Source organism: Centroberyx affinis, unplaced genomic scaffold (genome assembly GCF_046629955.1).
Source record: "Centroberyx affinis isolate AG114_WGS23_722 - 3 ecotype Tasmania unplaced genomic scaffold, CSIRO-AGI_Caff_v1 ptg001915l_1, whole genome shotgun sequence".
Lineage (NCBI taxonomy): Eukaryota > Metazoa > Chordata > Actinopteri > Beryciformes > Berycidae > Centroberyx > Centroberyx affinis.
The window spans coordinates 321,333-342,542 of record NW_027280278.1 but is presented as its reverse complement, the minus strand read 5'-3'; the positions used below and the strand labels follow the sequence as shown (position 1 = coordinate 342,542).

At 42.1% G+C, this 21,210-nt stretch overlaps 1 protein-coding gene across 1 annotated transcript; it reads right to left on the bottom strand.

Moving 5' to 3' along the window:
• Positions 1-4,132: 4,132 nt before the first annotated feature.
• LOC139653480 (coiled-coil domain-containing protein 30) lies at positions 4,133-20,930 on the bottom strand. The gene is made up of 21 exons (XM_071530325.1): positions 20,700-20,930; positions 19,702-19,878; positions 19,366-19,486; positions 18,489-18,706; positions 17,806-17,901; positions 17,190-17,355; positions 16,779-16,850; positions 16,047-16,162; positions 14,949-15,071; positions 13,801-13,923; positions 13,334-13,432; positions 12,299-12,400; positions 7,640-7,738; positions 7,310-7,407; positions 7,074-7,191; positions 6,720-6,832; positions 6,291-6,432; positions 5,220-5,356; positions 4,912-5,029; positions 4,445-4,509; positions 4,133-4,346 (listed from the first exon to the last, which is right to left on the bottom strand). Exons 1-21 carry the CDS (start codon positions 20,712-20,714, stop codon positions 4,133-4,135), a joined length of 2,532 nt encoding a protein of 843 aa, XP_071386426.1. The 5' UTR covers positions 20,715-20,930.
• Positions 20,931-21,210: the final 280 nt, after the last annotated feature.

The following is a 21,210-nucleotide window of genomic DNA, read 5'->3' as shown; positions in this document are numbered from 1 at the left end:
TTCCCCAGCTCTATATAGCACATAATGGGAACCTGAAAAAAAATGTTCCCCAGCTCTGTATTCGCTTAATATGACATGGGCTATTGTGGGAACTCATCAAAGGGGTTTTCTGTTCCCCAGCACTGCCGTATGGCTCTCAATATAATAGGCCTACACTTGAGGGAACTTATCAAATGGTTGGAGTCATGGAATCACCAAAGGTCATAGCTTAATGCTTCCTTAGGTGAAAACTAGCCTAGTATACATGTTTTTGAATTTAACTCTCACACTTCACATCTGTCTTCTAACTGATATATAAAACATGACATCATGACTTAAGTATCTAATTTAATCCAGTTTGTTTTTGTTTAGTTTTTCTGCATTTATCTATAGTTGATTTTGAACACCTTTTGAACACCTATTTTTAGCTGTGACTGACATCTCACTGCTGTCCAAATACCAATGCAATGATTTATATATTGTGTGTGTATGTGTTGATATGACATGTATGTTTGTTAATAGATAGATGTATACACTAACCTCTGGTGGTGATAGGTCAATATCGATGGCCTTACCTGGTAATTGCCTTACTATCTCACCAGCTGACCAGCTGTCATTAGATTGTCAACCTATGTTATATATGGTATGTGAGGTGAACTGCTTTCATTGCTACAGGTATGGCCTGATGAAGGCCGTGTGGCTGAAACATGTTGGCTTGATTTTATCTGTTCGACCATGAACTAGCCTTTGATTAAAGCTCTTTAATCATATGAAGAGTGCCTTGGATTCGCCCTTTTTTGACAATTCTTGCTTTTCCCCAATTTTTTGACCAAAGAGCACCTTCTTACAGTAGTGTTTTACCCATCTTAGAACACCGTAGCCCTCCTATTAGTATCCTCCTTACCAATGCAGTGATATTGTTACAATAGAACAGTGGCATGCAGAGACTTTCATAGGGGCAGGGGCGAAAAATGAAAAAAGGGCACATAGCACGCACTAGGGGTGTCTCTAGACATTTCAAACAATGCGCAGCGTGCACACAGATTTCTTTTTTTAACAATAAATTAATTAATTAATTAATTAATATCATATGCCAGTGGAACGGAAAGTGGAATACTGTTTTGTGAATAAAGTAAAGTTGTAAAGTAAACCACAAAATCACAAAATCTACATTTACTTTTCTGGCCCAAAGGCCACATTTACTTTGCTGTTGAAAATCTCATCAAACCAAATCATCAAATCATAAAAAATAGGGTAAAATCTGACCCACAGAGAACATTGGTTTTTAATAGTATGGCATGCAGCAATAAAACATTCTGGGTAGTTTTGTGGATCAAACCCAACCCAAACAAGAGTTTGAGTCAAGTTTGAGTAAAATTTTATCCACAGAACCACCCAGACTCTTTAATATTCTCTGCCACGTCAGATTTGACCCGGAACACCACAGATATAACAATTTTTTTCCTTCAAAATCAAATAAAATTGTTTTTGTTGTGTTTATATAGCTGTTTTGAGGCCTTGTTCCAATAAAAAAAAACTGGATAATATTTATGAAATATTTTAACTTGAAACTGGTCAAGGACCTTGGGAACTTAGGACCCTGGGAACATAGGACCCTGGGAACAGATACCCTCCCCTGCTAGCCAAACAGCCACTCAGTGAAAAACATTTTCCTAGCTAGCATGAGCAACTTGTTAAGGGATTCCCTCCACCACTGCATATAAAACAGAATAAAATTGGAAAAAAAGCTTGAAACACCACAGAGATAAAACTGGTTCAGTACCATAGCACATACAAAGTAGTAAAAACTAGTTAAAACAAGACTGAGGGCCCTATCTTAAACTGGGCGTAAAGCCAGGTGTCATTGCTAGTTTCCAACTGACGCAGTTGTCATTTTCATGCCCAGCGCCCACATTGTTTAAATAGCAAATGTACTTGCGCCCATCTTTGCGCCCATGGGCGTGTTGGTCTTAAAATGAGGTGTGGTCAGGCGCATTGTTGGCACATTGCTATCTTGAGGCAGCGTAAAGCGATTGCGCCATTGACCAACAAAAACCTGGTCTAAAGTCAATGGCGCAGTATTTTCCTGCTATTTAAAGGGTGCATTATTCAGATAGTAAGATGCGCCTCTCTCTCGCTCTCTCTCTCTCAAACACACACACACACATTACCATGCAAAATAGTAAAGGCCTTTTCAGAATTCTAAAAAACGAGTACTGTACCAAAATACATTTTTTTTAATTTTCTCCCTGCAACATACCCACAAATTACACCAGTATGACAGGCGACAGGGCGTTGGTAGACAGATGTGAAGTCTCCCCCTCTCCTTCTCCTCCTTTCTTCCACTGACCAACTCAGCGCAATCAAAACTCCACGTAATTTCACACATATGATTGCATACCTTTAGAACAACAGTGTGATGAGACAGAGCTCATGGCCATGAAACGTGAGATATTCTGTCTGTGGATAAACTGAAAGATTAATTGCGTAATATTGTGCTTCTGTATTTCCATGGGACATCCGTGCGTAAAGCACGTCCCCAAAAGGATTTAATGGACAGAGCTCATTATACATCTACAAATATTTCACATTTAGCAAATGTTATCCATACTGGTTATTTCCTATGATTTAACACTATATAACACTGTAAGTTAGGCTGTAGGAAACGTGAGCTGAGCGCTGCGTAATGGCGCATTCCAAGGATTCCATGCAGTAAATTCATGATTGAAAGAGCCTGTCATGTTTTTTTTTAAATACCTTATAGTTCGTTATTGTTTTATCATTTAATTGCTCAGTTCTTTGTGCCGTTTTGTTGCTCAAGCACGTTTGGCAATGTGCCTGTAATATTTGATATTTTGAAGTAATGGCTACGCCTCCGTTTCCCCGTATATATTGTATTTTCGAAATTCTGAATTTCTAAAATAGGCATAGCCATTACTTCAATATATTAAATATACACAGATGCTGATTTCGTTGCAATGTTTTTTTCCAAAGATGAAGTTTTGAGGTAGGCTGTGGTGTTTTTCCCTATAGGCTACATTAGGTTACTGATGCGGTCTGTTGGTCTTTGCTTGGCTGCAGAAGCCTGTAGTCCAGACAAAAGCTGAGTGATCCGCCATTTAAATAGCAATGCGCCAAGGTGCAAGCGCACCTGGCATTTAAAGGGAATGGGAGATGACACTCTGATTGGTTGAGTTCATGTTACGCCCAAAACACACTTATGATTAATTAAGGGTTAGTACAACCCCTTTGCGCATTGCGCCTTACTTTGCGCCCAGATTATGCGCTGTTTAACTAGCAAAAGTGGACTTGGACACGACCTAAATGCACTTGCGCCATGCGCTTTAGACCATGCGCTACAGATCGTTTAAATAGGGCCCTGAGAGTCTAACAGTCCGACGACATGAAATTTTGTGGAAGCATCTCTGCCAGGATTCGAACTTGGGTCTCCCGATTGAGAGTCTGCAATCTGCGGCAGACTTTCACCCACGTGACCAAAAGTGGTGAACAGAGTGACCTACCGACCGACCGCCTGACATTGTGATCCTTTGAGCCCCTGCTGTCGCGGGGATGACAAGAAAAATGGTACTGGCAAATGTGTAATTTTGTCATTTACCTTCAGACCTGTTTAGTTACACTTATTTATATGAAAATATAAAATTGCTAAAACATCTAAAGAATAGAAAAAAATACAGATTGTGTAGGTAAGATAAAACAGCCAAGGGGCTTCAAAATATCAAAACATCTCACCTTAAAAGACAAAAAAAACAAGATGATAATACAACCAAACAGAAAATACATTGGTGGAAGGATTGGAGGAAAATAGAGTAACAAAAATAGAGTAACAAAACAACATGCACAATAAATAATTTAAAATGAATGTGCGTGTGCATGTTCCAAATAGAAAAAGAATGAGGGAGACGGCGGCAATGTGTGATGTGTGTGTTGCATGACTGGGGGAAAATAAAAGCTTTTTGGTAGTCATAAATCTGGTTAGGTGCAGGTTATCAGAGTCTGGTGTGTTGAGAATGAACTTGGAATTTCAACTAAAAGTAAACTTTGCAGAACAAGGGAAATTGTTATGGTTTAGTTCGTTTATTTAGAAAATAAAATATTGTTTTCTATGCATTCATGTTGAAGATGGACAGAAACCTCAGGAACAGCTATTGTCTGTGCTGCTGAGGAAGCCCGAGGGAGCCGATTGGTCTGAGCGGCTGTTTGTGGAGGTCAGGTTCAGGTAGCCCATCTCTGCCGGCCTCATAGTCACAGCAGAGAGAGGGGATGAAGTCACTTCTGTCTGCTTGGTCTTACTGCTCTCAATATTGTCCAGTAAGCCCCGGATTTCAGAGGACTCAGGCATCATCACACTACGGATCAAAGTTCACATTCATTTAAATGGTGATCTCCTGTTATTTTGCCATGCAAATGAGTACTGCTGAAGTTTTGAATAGGGATTCAAACCTACCTTGAAGGTTGCAGAGGGCTGGATGTGAGGGAAACATGCTGAGGATTAGATATTTTCTTCAGTTCCTGAGAAAACACAAACAGGGTAGATTAATGTTGTATAATTTCAAAAATCATATTGGTCTCTCTGCCTATCAGTCATGTCCTCCTTTAGAGATCATGATCATGGATAGACGGGAAGGCAGCTGATTTACCTCCACACATACCTTTACTGCCTTGTTGCCTCAGTTCTTATGGTCTGAATTAGGGCACATCAAGGTACACTAAATATAGTAACGGTACCAATCCTCTCCTCATCCTCTGTACTAGCTTTGTGTGTGTTGATCAACATACATATTGGCCAGAGCATAATGTGTAGACATGTGCAAAAAATGAGATTAATGTACAGTAAACAGGTCCCGGAGCAAGTGTCCAAAGTAAAGCATGACTGAACAACTCTAGATGAATCAGATTTGACTGTTCCAGTACCTCAGCAAAGTGAAGTGACCGCATGTTTTGCAGAGTGCGTTCCAGTACAGCCAGCTGATTGGACATCTGAAGTATTTTGTTTCCCAGCCTCTTGTTTTCCATCTCCAGGAAATCCACCCTAGAGATGACAACATGGACATCTCTTTTAGTCAGTCTAAAGGAAATTGAACACAGATAGTCTAAATGTGCAGAAGATTAGTGGATGGCTCTGGCAATTACATTAGCAATTGCCTTTGATTATTGATGAGTGGTCTTGTTTTTGTTATGTTTCTTCATTAAAGTGTTGAGTGATAGTATAAGTCCAGTACCTGTATTTGGATAAAGAAGCTGTTAAAATACTGTCATTCTTGATGTGCTCCTCTTCATTAAGCTGTTGTAGTAACGTCCTCTTTTCAATCAGCAGTTTCTCATTTTCCACAGTCATATTTATGATAAGCTCTTTCTCCTGGAGAGGAAGGACAGTCAGTTTCACTCATCATTCATCATCTCTAGTTTTATATCAGATCATTCTGTATATTCGACGACATTGCCAATGCAGGAATTAAACAGGATTAGCATCTTCATTGTATAAAAAGGCTGCTGTGATTTAAACTTTGCATTTACAGCTATGAAAGGCCAGATACGAAGGATAAGCTGTACAAGATGTGGAATTCATAAACAAACTGTGAATGTGAAACTAAAAAACGGTTAGGCTTGTTCTGAAAATGTAGCAGAGCTACATTCCTGCCCAGTTGGTAAAAGCCATGTAACATGAAACAGGGACTTGGGCATGAGGCGTGAAGCCACACCATCACAGTGTCTAAGCATTGGCACTACCACTGCACCAACTGAGATACACTGCTCGACTCAGCAGCTAGTGAGCCCTTCCAGTATTTCTGCAATAAGCTAGTTGATAGCCTGTTAGCTTGCTCACTAAGTCAATATATTGAGATAGAAACAGGAGAAGAAAACATGTTTAGAACTTAGAAAAAGGATCCTGAAAAGTTAAATTATTTATTTTTATCTGTTGGTAAATATATATTTAAATACAAGCAAGGGAAAAAAATTGATCCACCAAAACAGAATCCCAGATTCTTAGGTCTTCTGAAGCCAGTTTGATTATATCTGCAAGCTACTGCTTTTCTTTCTGCTTTTTTTTCTTTTGAGTTTTTAAAATTGTATATATCAGTAATTTTTCAATTCAACTGGAACTGAAAATCTAAGTAAATACAAGTTCAATTTTCAAAAAAATCAGCTTCAAATGCCAACATTCAATTTTACTGATCACATACAAATTCAGAACACATGATTTAAAAGTTGTCAGGTGGCACAAATCTCACCCCATAACACCCTGGCTACTTGCAGTACATGTGTAAAGTAGGATAAAGCTACAGATTTACCTTTGCTAATGAATGGGCACACAAGGACAACTCTCTCTCTAGGTTTTTCATCTTCTCATCACGCCACTTGGTTTCATCATCAAATTTCAGTTTGGCTCGATTCAGTTTTGCCTTGTGTTTTTCGTTCATCTCATGACACTTACTGTAAACAGATGAGCAAAAATAAAACATAATTCACATAACTGAGCTACTATATAAAATCATGATCTCTGTACAAAGAAAATTATATATTATATTATATTATATTATTGCTAGTGTCATGTGAAAACCTTGTAAATCCAATGAGCTGTGGGTTTATGAAGCCTATACAAAACTCATTGGACAAACTCAAAGTCGTCAAGCTAAAAACAGTGCTGTGTTAATTAGTTCCTGACATTTTGGAGATACAAGGTTTTAATTCGACGTTGAGTGACGTTGCAGGCCCTTTACCTTCTCTCTTTGTCTAGGCATTTCAGGGTTTCACAGATCTCCTCTTTGAGCCTCTCACACTCTTCCTGAGTGTCCAGCAGAGTCTTTACTGCTTTGTGATGATCAGGACACTCCTGTGGCCAAAGTGCAAACATCATCAGGTTTCAGTGTGCCATATGTTATGTGACTCACGTGGCATATCCACATGCATGTACAGGTCTGTTTCCTATTACCTCAACACAAGGGTGGTCACAGTTGCTGCCTTTGTCTGCTGGTCAACAGCAGCACAAAGAAACTTAGAAGTAAGATATGGTATGTTAGCATTGGTGTGCACAGTCCAAATAGACAAGACAAGATTCAAATATATAGTATTACCTTGTGGGGTGTACTTTCTTCGCTCTGCAGCAGCTGAAGTGGTGTCGTAGAGGAGTCTTCCAGCCTCCAGCAAGTATTTTCATTGCGCTGTATATCTGCCTCTGTTTGCTTCCACAGCCTTCAAACACACACACACACACACAAGTAAAAGCTCCACTTAGACATTACTAGAATTTTGAGAGGTGGCATGCACACAGTTGTTGGTGCTGAAAGAGTGTGGAGGTTCAGTATCCTACTTTTGATCCCGGAAATCATTTTCTTTGGTGCAGATGCTAGCTATAAGGTTATCCAGGTCATTGTGTGAATTGTCCAGCTGCTGCTTCAGAGACTGGACCTGGAGGGGAGAAGCAGTGGTTTTGACATTAGTAAAAAAAAAAAAAAAAGGGGGTTTTGCTTATGGGCTTTGTCTTAATCTGCCATTATAATGGCTTTTCTCCAATTGATGAATCAGAAGACTGTGTGACCACGTTCCAATGATAGCTACTGGATAAAAATTTCTCTATACTCCTATATGGTGTATTTATCTGAAACTTCTACATAATCTTTTTATGTATTTATTCACTCACTTCTGACTCCTTTTCCAAAAGGCATCTCTTCTGAGCATTGAGTTCCTTTTGTAAATCTCTGCAGGTCTGATTTCTCTGAATCAGTTCAGCTGCCTGGGACTAGAAACACATAATAAGAACAACAGTCAGGCACAGTTTGACCACAACTATCCTTCATGAGTTATGCTTGTTGGTACCAATGTGTATGACATTTTGACAGGTTAAAAACAAGAGCAAGATCCTCTGAAACAGAGGTCTGCCAGCGGGTCCCAAGAGTCCGGCAACAGATCTTGGCAGCGTGGGACTGTGGGTGGGCGCAGATGAGCATGTTTGAAAGCGCGGCTATGATGTGAGCTTTTCACAATGCAATTTGGCAGCACCACAGCTCAGATTAAACTGTCTGCACCTGTATATGTGAGGGCCTACATGCAGTCTGGTGGGCGGGCATGGTACAAAGGTTTTTGTGGGTGTGGGCGGGTACCGTAGTAAAATATGCAGCAGTAAAATGTGCTGCACAAAAAGCAGCGTGAGCGGCCTTGACCTCTACCTTCCCTGCCAATCAGCAATACTATCCTATTCAGTAAATCACTACTTGCTCTTGCTCTGGAGTACATGCAAATGATGATTTAACAAACTGTGCTGAACCATTGCTGTTTGATACTAGACAAAATTCTACTCTGCTCTGAATGATCTGGTGATACATTTTGTCTGCAGTGTAGATTCTTCTGTTTTTATCTCAGCTTGGTTCAGTAGAGCACTTTTTGTTGGGATCTAGCAGCACTTGGTGAGCTATTTGTTTGTTACTGTGCTATCTGTTTTAGTTAAATCGGTGTTTAATTTGAAAGTGTTTGGTTTGGTGCTGAAACTAGTTTAGGTGAAACCAGTGAAATTTCAAAGTGCTTGGCTGGAGAAGGCCAGTTGGTGTTCAAGTATTTGTTAATTGCTGGGAGTGGCTTGAACTCCTCTGGTGATCCAGTACCTTTTGGTACAGTCATTCTACAGCGTCAGCTGTAGCGTCAGCCTCTGCGCACGAAGACTCCAGGTGCACAAAGACTATGGAGTCTATCTGCGGGAGTCAATCGAGGGTAGGCCAGAGAATAGGGACACACGGCTAGTACCTTTCCTAGTTAGCTGCTTTCTTACTAACTGCTTTCCTACTTAACTGCTTTCCTGTCTGCTACACTATGTCTCTCTCCCACCCCTGTTGTAACATCAGGTCATAGGCCCTGTAGACATGGCACTATTTCCAGGTGTAGGAACCCATGTAATCGTATTTACCCAATTTGCACCAGCAGTCCTTCTCTTGCTATTGCTGGAGGACTCTGGAACTGCCAGTCGGCAGTTAAGAAAACTGAGACCATCTCAGCCCATGCTCTATCTCAATCTCTCCACTTTCTGGCCCTCACTGAGACCTGGATCATACCTGGAAATACTGCCACCCCAGCATCCCTCTCTGCTGCTTATTCTTTCTCTCACACCCCCAGAGCCTCTGGCCGCAGGGGAGGCACTGGACTCCTCATTTCACCCAAGTGGACTTACACCGTCATTCCTCTTTCACACCTCTCAATATCCTCTTTTGAATTCCATGCTGTTTCTGTATCTCTACCTATCAAGCTCAACATTGTGGTAATCTACCGTCCCCCTGGTCAGCTTGGTGACTTCTTTGATGAGTTGGATGTCCTCCTCTCCTTCTTTCCTGAGGATGGCACTCCACTCATTCGTCTGGGTGACTTCAACATTCAGCCAGAGAAATTGCAATCCCTGTCCTTCCTTAACTTTTTCTCATCTTTTGACCTCTCCCTTTCTCAATCTCCTCCGACTCACAAGGCAGGGAACCTGCTTGACCTCATCTTCACCAGATCCTGCTGCACCTCCAACCTTACCGTTACCCCTCTTCCTGTGTCTGACCGTCACTTTATAACTTTCTCCCTTCCCATCTCACCCCCCACCTCCCACTCAACATCCACTCACACTATCATCACCCAGTGCAACCTAAAAACTCTCTCATCTACTTCGCTCTCTTCTGCTATCCTTTCCTCGCTTCCCTCAGCCGAGCAGTTCTCTCTCCTGTCCACTGAGGAGGCCTCCAATACTCTTCTATCCTGTCTTTCCTCCTCTCTTGACTCTCTCTGCCCACTAACCACTAAACCAGCTCGATCCTCTCCACCCACTCCTTGGCTGTCTGAATCTCTGCAAACTCATAGAACAGAGCTTCGGGCAGCACCCTGACGATCTCGCTGCCTACCACCTTCTCCTCTCCAACTTCACCTCTGCTGTGTCAACAGCAAAGACTTCCTTCTTCATTACTGAAATGAAATCCAGTCTTCTGCCTCCAACCCCAGTAAACTGTTTTCCACCTTCTCCTCCCTCCTTAACCCACCCTCCCCGCCCCCTCCCTCTTCCCTCTCAGCTGATGATTTTGTCACCTACTTTGCTAAGGTGCATGACATCAGCTGTTCCGTCCATCATCCAGCCACTAACAATACTATTCCTTACTCCAAACCTGCTTCTCTGCCCCTTTTCCCTGGGCTTGCTTCCTTCTCTACCCTCTCCCCAGAAGATGTCCTCACACTTGTCAGGTCTAACCGAGCCACCACCTGCCCCCTTGATCCTATCCCTTCTACTCTTCTCCAAACCATCTCCACCAACAACACTCCCTTCCTCACTGCCCTTATCAATTCCACCCTGTCCTGGGGCCTTGTTCCAGCTGCTCTAAAGACTGCCAGAGTCAAGCCTCTTCTTAAGAAACCCTCCCTTGACTTGGCTTGGCTTCTCTCCTTTCTTTCCAAAACCCTTGAGCGTGCAGTTTCCTACCAACTCTCTCTCTATCTCTCCCAGAATGACCTCCTGGACCCTCTTCAATCCGGTTTCAAGGCTTCTCACTCTGCTGAGACTGCACTCCTTGCTGTCACAGAGGCCCTGCACACTGCCAGGGCTTCATCCCTCTCCTCTGTCTTTGTCCTCCTTGACTAGTCTGCTGCTTTTGATACAGTTGACCCCCAAATCCTTCTCTCCATCCTATCTGAACTGGGAATCACTGGATCTGCACACTCCTGGTTTGCATCCTATCTGTCTAACCGCTCATACCAGGTCTCATGGAGGTGATCTCTGTCCAGATCCTGCACACTTAGCACCGGTGTCCCTCAGGGCTCAATCCTGGGGCCCATGCTATTCTCTCTGTATACTAAATCCCTCGGCCATGTGATCGTCTCTCATGGCTTCTCCTATCACTGTTATGCTGACGACACTCAACTCTAATTCTCCTTACCCTCCTCAGATACACAAATTGATGGGCGCATCTCTGCATGTCTCAAAGACATCAGTGCTTGGATGTCTGCGCACCTCCTCAAGCTCAATCTTGACAAGACGGAGCTACTCTTTCTCCCAGGGAAAGATTGCCCTCTCACAAACCTCTCCATCTCCATTGACAACACCACTGTGTTTCCCTCTCAGACTGCCAAGAACATAGGGGTGATCCTGAACAACCAGCTGTCCTGCTCTGCCTACACTGCAGTGACAACCTGCTCCTGTAGGTTCTTCTGTAGGCCCTCTTTCTCCTGAGGGAAGCTGCACAACTCCTGGTCCAGGCACTTGTCATCTCCCTCCTGGACTTCTTCAACATTCTTCTGGCCGGGCTACCTGCCTCTGCCATCAGACCTTTACAGCACAATCCCTGTACTTCTCCCACGTCACTCCCCTCTTCAAGACTCTGGTACTCGCCTACAGAGCAGTACATCAGACTGCCCCTCCCTATCTGCAATCTCTAGTCAGGTTCCAAACCCCGCCTCGTTCCCTCCGCTCCTCCACCCTTGCAGGTCACCTCGCCCCTTCATTGCTACGTGGGCTCAGAAGTCGCTCATCCCGGTCGCGACTCTTCTTATCACCTGGTGCCACAATGGTGGAACGAGCTCCCCCCTTCTGTCAGAATGGCTGAATTATTGCCCATATTTTGGCGGAGACTAAAGACACATCTCTTCAGGTTACATCTGGACCCCTCTTGAACTAACCTATCTTCTTACCTTTCTTAAAAAAAAAAAAAAAGAAAAATCACCATTGCATGTATTTCCGCATTACCAAGCCTCACGAGATGGAGGTCGCGTACTATCGCACACACAAACTTTGCGCAGCCACAGTGGCCTCGCGAGGTTTGGTAATGCGGAAGTACATGCAATGGCGATCAACTCGGATTTTCATGAAATAATGGATCAAATTACGTTTTTTTTTACTCATAGAGCGATTGTCAGGCGTCAGAAGACTTTGATTATACTACACAAGCTTTATGGAGTAATTTTATGGACATTTATTGCCCTTTTTGAAGCAGAACGTCCAGCTCCCCATTCACTTCCCATTAACTGGAAGAAGCTCCTCCAGCAGCGAGCCTGGAGAACTCCAGGTAAGTTGTATGAAGAAAAAACACTCACCCGAGTTTGTACTGGCATGAGAATGAGTAGATAATGACCGAATTTTCATTTTTGGGTGAACTATTCCTTTAAAAGGCTTAGCTGATGAAGACTGAGTTGGTTTCACTACTGTTGACAAAATTCACTTATTGTTAGTCGCTTTGGACAAAAGCATCTGCTAAATGACATAATGTAATGTAATGTAATGATAGCAGCTTAAGCAGGAAGACAGTTTTAAGCTTCTCATGTAATTCTAATGGAGCTGTGCAGTGGGACCTACATCAGCCTGGGCCTGCACAATAAGGAGCTGCTGCTTAGCCTGTTGCTGTTGCTCCTGCAGGGCAGAGTCCAGCTGATCCACCTCCTTCTGTAGAGACACCACCTGAGACAAAGACAGAAGTTACTTGACACACATACATGAATGTGTCATATCTCAATTTCAGCATAGGGCCAACATTCACAATGCATCTTAGAGGATTGCTGATTTTAGATGATTGTTGTCTTTTTAAGTAATTCAATATCTTTAAATTAAACAGTGATGTTTGGTGTTCCAAAAAGAGCCATAAAATGACCATCAAATGTCTCTTAACAGCTTGTGCAGCATAATCTAAGTGTTCTGTGTCCAAATGATTCCATTGCAAGCCCAAAAAGCCTACATTTACCCCAGTACTAAATATATTAAGCTCACTGACATTTCCTTGTTATTGATAGCGTGAATGGGCATGCTCTACCTTGCCCTGCTGGAAGACTCTGCTTGCTTGCTGTATGAGCTCCATTGCCCCCAACACAATCTGTTGGAGGTCCAAGGTAAGCTAGGATATAATGGAGTACATATAGATACAAAACAATTGGATTGTGCTGCACAAGCTCTTTAGAGACATCTGATATAGTCATTTAATGCTTTAATGCTTTTGTAACTCTAAACCACCAGATCCCGCTCATTTCAATTGTTTGGAAGAGAACCGAGATGGAGCTCGGGGCCTAACTCGCTGTGTGCTTGGTGATTTTACAAACTTCAATGGAGTTTCGACTTTCATGAGGGTGAGAAGATAAGAACAGTGTTTTCATTTTGGGGAGAACTGTTTTGATTCTAAAATGGTTTTGATTATAAAATTAGAAAGTCTTGTTCAATTAATGAATTAGAATAACAGCCATTGAATTCAACACTGTGTGTCCACTCCAGACAATACACTCCAAATAATAGCCGTGGATCTAAAAGTGTCTCCGTCCTGCTCTATGGTATATTCGTTTGACACTTCTCCACATGATTGGTTTCATTGAGTTTTCTTATCTGTTCATATTTTTATTCACTCACTGCTGCCTCCTTTGCCAAAAGGCATCTGGTCTGAGCGGTGAGCTTCTCGTCGAAATCTCTGCAGGTCTGGTTGCTCTGCGACAACGCTGTCACCTGCGACTAGAAACAAGCAATAAAGGCATTAAGAAGCATTCAAAAACATTTAGGCACATTGTGAATACAACTATCACTCCTAAGTTATGCTTGTTGATACCATTGTGTATGGCACTTGGAGGGGTTACAAGAAGACAAGATTCTAGTTATGATTTAGTAGAAAGGTTGAGTCTTTTCAATCAATCAGTGCTGTCCAACGCAGTAAATTAGCACTTAGCTTTGCTGTTGAATACATGTAAATAAGTTTAGCAATCTGTGGCTGTTTGATACTGAATTAACTTTCTACTCAGAGTGACATACTGACTGTAGGATTGGCAGGAAGACAGTTTTAGGCTTCTCATGTAACTCTAGTGGAGCTGTGCAGTGGGACCTACTTTAGCCGTCTCACTGGCCTGGTCAGCCTGGGCCTGCACAGTCAGGAGCTGCTGCTTAGTCCGCTGCTGCTGCTCCTGCAGGGCAGAGTCCAGCCGGCATACCTCCTTCTGTAGAGATACCACCTGTGACAAACACACAAAAACACTTGAACGAATGTGTCAGAGACCAGGGTCCATATTTGCAATACATCTTACAGGATTGTTGTTTAGATAATTGCTGCCCTTTCAAATGTCAAACATACAATATATTTACAACTGCACACTAAATTAGGAGATGAGTATTGCTGATTCCTGATTAAGGCTAAGTGGGCAGATTCTAGAGCCGACCTTTTACTCTCACCCATTTGTTAAGTAAACAGGTTAGTATAATTCCACCAATGTTACTACACTAGAGATGCAATGTATAAACCTTTGCATATATTCACCGCAAAATTACAAACGTACAAAAGCGGAAAAATGTGATTGCACACCTTTTTAGATTTATCAAATATTGTGTTAACTGTTACATCACAATCCTTGTTATAAAATGCCAAAAATAGGAAAGCCGTGGTTTAGACTATAATATTGTAAAGTCTTGATGTCTCATCAGTGAATGAGAGCAAAAGCCGTTGAATTCAACACTGTGTGACAAAAGTCCCAATAATAGCTGTTGGCTGTAGAATTTTCTCTGTACCGCTGCATGGTGGATTCATCTGAGACCTCTGTAGGATAAATGACATTCATTTGCTTATCTATTTATCTATTCGTTCACTTGCTGCTATCTCCTTTGTGAAAAGACATTCAGTCTGAGCAGTGAGCTCCTTCTGTAAATATCGGCAGGTGTGATTGCTCTGGGTAAACTCCACTGCCTGGGACTAGAAACACACAAGCCAGGGATACTTTGATTTCAAAAGTTCTGCTTGCTTAAACCAATTTGTGTGGTACTTTGACAGATTTAAAAGAACAACACTCTCTAAATGTTGTGACTTCACATCATTCCTGCCAACCACCAAGCAGTACTGGCCTACAGTCAATCAGTGCTTGGCTTTGAACAGGCTGTAGCTCTGTGATACTGGGTGAACATTATATTCTGAGTGACAGCGGATTAGGCAGCACGTTAGGTTTATGTTTCTCGAGTGCAGCTAGTAGAGTTGGGCAGTGGGACCTACTTTAGCCGTCTCACTGGCCTGGTCAGCCTGGGCCTGCACAGTCAGGAGTTGCTGCTTAGTCCGCTGCTGCTGCTCCTGCAGGGCAGAGTCCAGCCGGCCCACCTCCTTCTGCAGAGATACCACCTGAGACAAGCACACATACAGTAACACACACATACATGAATGTGTCATTTCTCTCTGTATCAACCTGAGGCCTACATTCACAGTGCATTTTAGAGGATTACCACATAGTACAAACAAACAAAAGCACACATAAAAACAAACATATAAACATGTGTCTCAGACAAGGGCCAACATTCACAGTGTACATAATGTTTTTTTAAATATTTTTTTCTGAAAAAACATGCTGAATATACAATATGGTCATAATAGGTACACATGATTTGGCCACCAATGCATCTCATTCATTTGGCTGAGTAAACAGGTAAGCCATATGTTCATCAACTTTATTAAATCAGTTGGTACACATGGATAGGGGGCCATTCAACAATGTCTACACCATACAAAAAAGCCCACATTGAACAGACACTGTGCTACCCAGCAGCCTTGTGAATAAACACAACTAGAAGCCAGAACATAAAGTATAATCCATTCAACATACTCCATTAAACATAATCATGCCATTTCAAATCTCATACACTCTCTTAATAATATCATTTAACTCCATAATCTGCTTACAGGGGAATACCACAGAATTTGAACGCTGCTTGTCCAATGCCCAATGTTCTCTTGGTTATAATGAAAATCCAGGCAAAGGTGACTGGAAAAGTACCGGATGACTGTTTTTATGGGAGACTGACAAAGTCATTCTCCCATAAAAACAGTCCACAACAGACACAAACAGTGCCCCATTCACTGTCCACAGAGCAGCTGCAGGTTATATATCTCTGGAAGACATGACAGATTTGAGACTTTGAGATCTACAGCCTTTAGGTGAGGTAGAATCGATCAGGTTTAAAAATAATGTTTGGATTGTCATGAACAAGAGGAGTGGCAAATGCAATTTCTTAAGTCGAGTGTCATTCCACTATGGGATTCTTTTGATGTGATGGGTCCTATTTAAACAAACGTTGTATGTTGAGGCTGCAGGTATCGTACCGTCTCTTGGAGGGAGTTTTTCTCAGCATCAAGTGAGCGCACCCTGGTCCTCAAGGCTCTGATCTCTAGGTCCAGGCGGTCATTCAGCTCTTTGGCCTTTCGCAGTTCCACCATTTCTTTTGAAATACAGAGGGATAATGTACCCATCAGACTTTATATATTATGTATCAGATTGAAAATATTACTATCTATTATCTATCACATGCTTAGTGTTTTCACTGATCTTATGCATTCTGTTCTTTGTAACGCTTATCAGTTTAACATTCTAATATGACTCAAAATTGAAAACATTAAATATTCTAAAATATAACTTGGTTGTCCTTTTAGATATTTATATACTTTTATACAGATAATTTATATACTTTTTTTTTTATTAATTAATGAAAATTGATATATTGGTCTTGGACACTAGCTCTCATTTCAACAGCATGCCTTGGATTGACTGGGGAGACCAAAGCCGGAAAGGCTGTCAGAAATAAAAAGAAAAAATCAGTTGTTTTCCATAAAATGTGCTTGCAAAATATCAATGTGGACCACTTCTTTATTTTCACTTCCTCTTTTTGCTCCCTAAACATCAAAATATTAATAAGAAAATTTATAATAAGGCTGTAGAATGGGCCTTCCATATCCTGGTCTCATGTCAACCAGAATAAGCTGAAACAAGGCTCCACTTAAAAGAGGTGGATGTTCATATTTTGAAAGCCTAGTTTCCACAAAACACACATTTCTCACCACGTTTCTTCAGTTTTTCTACTTCCTGTCTGAGCTGCTCTACTTCCTGCTGTGCTCCCTGCAGCTCGGGCTCTGAAAAACACACACACACACACACTGGAATCAGAGCCGATATTTCCAATATACTCTCACAAAGCTATTATCAGTGTTTCTACAATTTTTAGAGCAGTGGAAGTTGAGGGTAAGTTTGATTTTAGCTCTGTGTTTGTTGGATACTGTATGATGATAAAACCACAACTTCTGAACATTAGAAATATATATATAAATAAATAGCCCAGCAGTGCTACATTAATATAGGGGAAATACTAGAGTTCTGGTCACAGCAGCAACATTGTTACCGTATTATCACTGTGAGAAATCACTGTGAGAAAGAAACAGTCAGCTGTTTAGAAGCTGATTAATATCTCTCACCATAAGCACTCTGGGTCAAGTGAGCAGACTCTAGCTCATCGGTCAAGCGGCGGATCTCATTGTGGGCCATAGCCAGCCGGCGGGAGCCCTCTTCCAGGTCCCGCTCCAGACGGGAACACTCCCGCTCCACACTGCTTGCCTGGCCAGCCAAATGCCTGGCCTCAGCCTGAAGAGAGGAGGAGAGGAATCTCTACGGTTACAGTGATCGCTGTGCTCTGAAGGGAACTGAACAATACAAGCAAGAATGTACAGAAACACATGCAAGGACAGACAAGACAGCTTTGAGAAGTGCACTGCATCAAGATTCATCAGTGATGCCCCATGAGGCTTTGAATTCCTTCAACCATGCAATATTTCCTAGCTTGTACTGGTAACAGAACATTAGAAAACTGGAACAAAAAAGAGGATGTAGTTAACATGGATGCTGCTGAACAGAAGACATGCAAAGAGCTCCTCTCACAGTCATACACTGGTACACAAAAGAATGCCAGTCAGTGTGGTTGTTACTCTCAGACTTCTCCTCTCAATACTTTTCTTTCAACACAACCTTTCATCCAATTTGTTAGTATTTTTTGGGGGGATGCAGCAATGTTACCCTATACATATATGGACATACAGGAATAAAAGTGTGTTTGCTCTGAGCAGCTTTGTGGAGTCCAAAGAGCCTCTTCCATGGGCTCTGGCCATGGCGTGGCGACCCCTTGTGGGGAGACTGTGGAACAAGGTTGGATCACAGAATAAGCAATATGACCATGGAGAAACGTGTGTATCTAAGAAGTGCTCTGTTAATGATTGTCAATAAGCATATCAACATATGCTCTTTGTCCATACGAATCTGGTCGTATCATGGCATAATCATACATATCACAAAAAACATCACAGAGAAAGAGTTAACACACTACAAAAGGGAAAAAATAATTTAAGGCTTTAAACGGTTTTCAATAATTACATAAACAAGCAAAAGCAAGAACTATAACCAGCTCTTCCCACAAGCCTTTGCTGGGCACTACAACTACCTAAAAATAGAGGCACCCTGGGCATGCTGGTGGCTCAGCTGGGTATGGCACATACCATGTAACAGCAATGTCCAGAGTTTGAATCTGACCTGGGACCTTTGTCACAAGTTAACCTCCCCTCCCCTTCCCTTCTCTCTCTCTCTCTCTCTCTCTCTCTCTCTCTCTCTCTCTCTGACACAATCTGTCTCTCTACTGTAAACTTCCAAATAAAGGCAAAAACACTCAAGAAAGAGGTGCCTGGTGGACACAGGGACTAAAACTTAGACCAGGAAGTTCCTCTTACCTGGTCTGCATTCTTGTTCTGCACTAGGGCCTCTGTCCCCAGCTGGCCAGCTGATGGAGTGTCTCCACAGGCCATGGGGCTGCCATGGTCCTCCCTCCTCTCCAGCAGGGAGGCCCTCTCCACCAGCAGGTAGGCCACCTGCTCACTGGGGCTGCTGTGGATCAACTCTGTAAGACCTTGCTGGTACAGCATTTTAGCCACCTCACTTATCTGGGCATCTATCACGATACAGGAGGAGGAATTAATAATATTTATAGGATAAGTGATAGTGTGTCATTTTCAATACAAGCCTGAAATTTGGGGATGGGGGGGCTGGGGGTTTTGTGCCCAGAAGGTTGTCAGTTTGAATCCGGGTGGGGGAAATGAATGAAGAAAATCCCTCACATCCCGGTTGACTCACCGCTACCCCACTGATGGCTTTGTTTATGTTTTGATTTACTGGTCTTAGGATATGTTTCACTCTCAAATTGACCGACAGTATGTGACAGCCAATGTGATTCTTGCTTGTTTATATTGCTAATATTTGTATCATATACGTATATATATAAGTAAAACAGAACTGCTATTTGATTTCCAGTCGCTTAAGGAAGCAGAAAAAAAAGCTTATTTTCAATGTATGAGTAAGGCATGAAACAAATAAATCTATAATCTTAAAATCTTTGGGAATATACGAATAATCTATGGGAAGAAACTGGAAAGGAGAAATCTGGATTGGGGCTTTTTAAACTGTGAAGTGTCGTAAAAATCGAAACAATCAGAACTCATAAAGATAAAGCGCATAAAGATTTAAATGTTTGATTTTAAACAAAAGATCTGATTTGCTGTTGCTCTTGCATGATTCTTATTTATAGGTTGACTACTGGTAAACATTTCCCACCTTGCAGGGATATTAGGCGATGCAGCTGGTCCTTGAGCTGGTCATTCTCCTCTTGTATCTCCTGAGACAAAACATCCTTGTGCTCTGTAAAGATACGGATCTGCTCCAAGGACTTACGTACCTTAGAGAGACAGACTGCTGATGTCAAACCTTACACTGGTGCACTCACAGTCGCTAATGTTAAAGACACACAAACACATTTATTCTCACTCTTAATGACACACAATCTGTGCCTGAGAGTCTGTTGTTTGAGAGCCATAGTAGGTTTCCTGCTGTTCTGTACCAACCAGCCTATCAGACTGACATGTCATGGGTAATTCTACAGTGCTAACTCACTTCAGCCATCTCCGCATTGTGTTGTGAGCGCTGGGTGTCCAGGTCACTCGTCACGGTGATCAGACGGCTCTCTCTGTGCTGGAGGGCACGCCATAGGAAACACACCTGATCCTTCAGAGGGGCATGAGGAGCAAGGCCCTCCTCTTTGATCCATGTGGCAATCTGGTTCGGCTCTGCCTGGAGACAGATCAGATACAACTTTGGAGATGCTGCAGGGTGAAGTGTAAGCCCACACCGACAAACCAGGGGACCACAGCATCTTTTTTCTGTGAAAGGACTTTCTCAGGCTACTTGCATTTAGCTGGAGGAGAAACTGGATTACTTCTTGCCAGTCAGTCTCTGATGTGAAAGATTAATAATGTTATCTGTACTGACATCTTCATGGAAACTGCATACTGTGACCCCAGAAAAATTGCCTCATTGACATGACTATGTAGCAGAAAGAAAAAGATAACATAATGCAGGGTAAAAATGTTACATTTTTACAGTTACTTTTTGAGGTGGGCCATCATGGCCTTGTGGATGATCTTAGGGGTGACAATGTATTCATGTTACATCTCTAGATAGTAATGTTATTGTGAGAATCATCTTTATCTTATCTTCTTATCGTTATCTTCATATGGATATATCTACCAACTGTGAAGCAGGCAGAGATTAAGTGGCGTACAATGTGGTCAAGCTTGTTTTCACATTTTGGGAAACAGCTGTTCCTTTCAGTGGAGACAGCTGGGACTGTCAAAAGGCTGCTGTTGAACTACTTCCTCCGTGTAGCGGTCTTGGTCTAAAAGAACTAGCAGTAATACTTGAGGCTTTTGAACCGACTTCATTTTATTTAGAAAAACAGACTCTCTAGAAAATATCTCGTGTGTTCAGTTAGTTTTTTTATCACTAGCCCAAATATCACACCTGGTACTGTTAGTAATCTGGATGATTGCAGGTTTAAAATAGCCTACAAACAACACATAGGCTTTAAGAAGAAAACGATGTGTTCTCTGTACCTCCTCTCGCTCCATCTCTCTTGCGGTGTGAAACAACTTTCCACCGGGATTTAATCTGATATTTTACTCTTGATTATCCGCCACAGTCCTTTATCGACTCCAAACGTCGAATCTCTGCAGTAGCAGCAGTTTTCACAAGCTCGACAATCACTCGCATTCTTCCATACTGAGACGCAACAACGCAGCCTCGCGTTCCAGAACATCGCGTCACAGTGACGGCCGTGACTGTTATAACGGTACGAGACAGAGATGAGTGGGGCTGCAGCCCGGGACCAGGCAAGCTTTCAGTCAGTCCACTCCCCCAAAACCAAGTGTTACACAACAAGGGCTCCCAAACTTTGTCATGTCAAGGACCCTCCGAAACTATACATATACAAGGACCCCCCAGACATAGAGTAGGCCTATGTAAAAATAGTATCAACACTGTTGCTAGCCTGTAAAAATTGTAATACACGTTTTTGTAAATAATTTCTTGCTGTATAGCCTATTATTGTTTGGGTTTTGTAGTGCA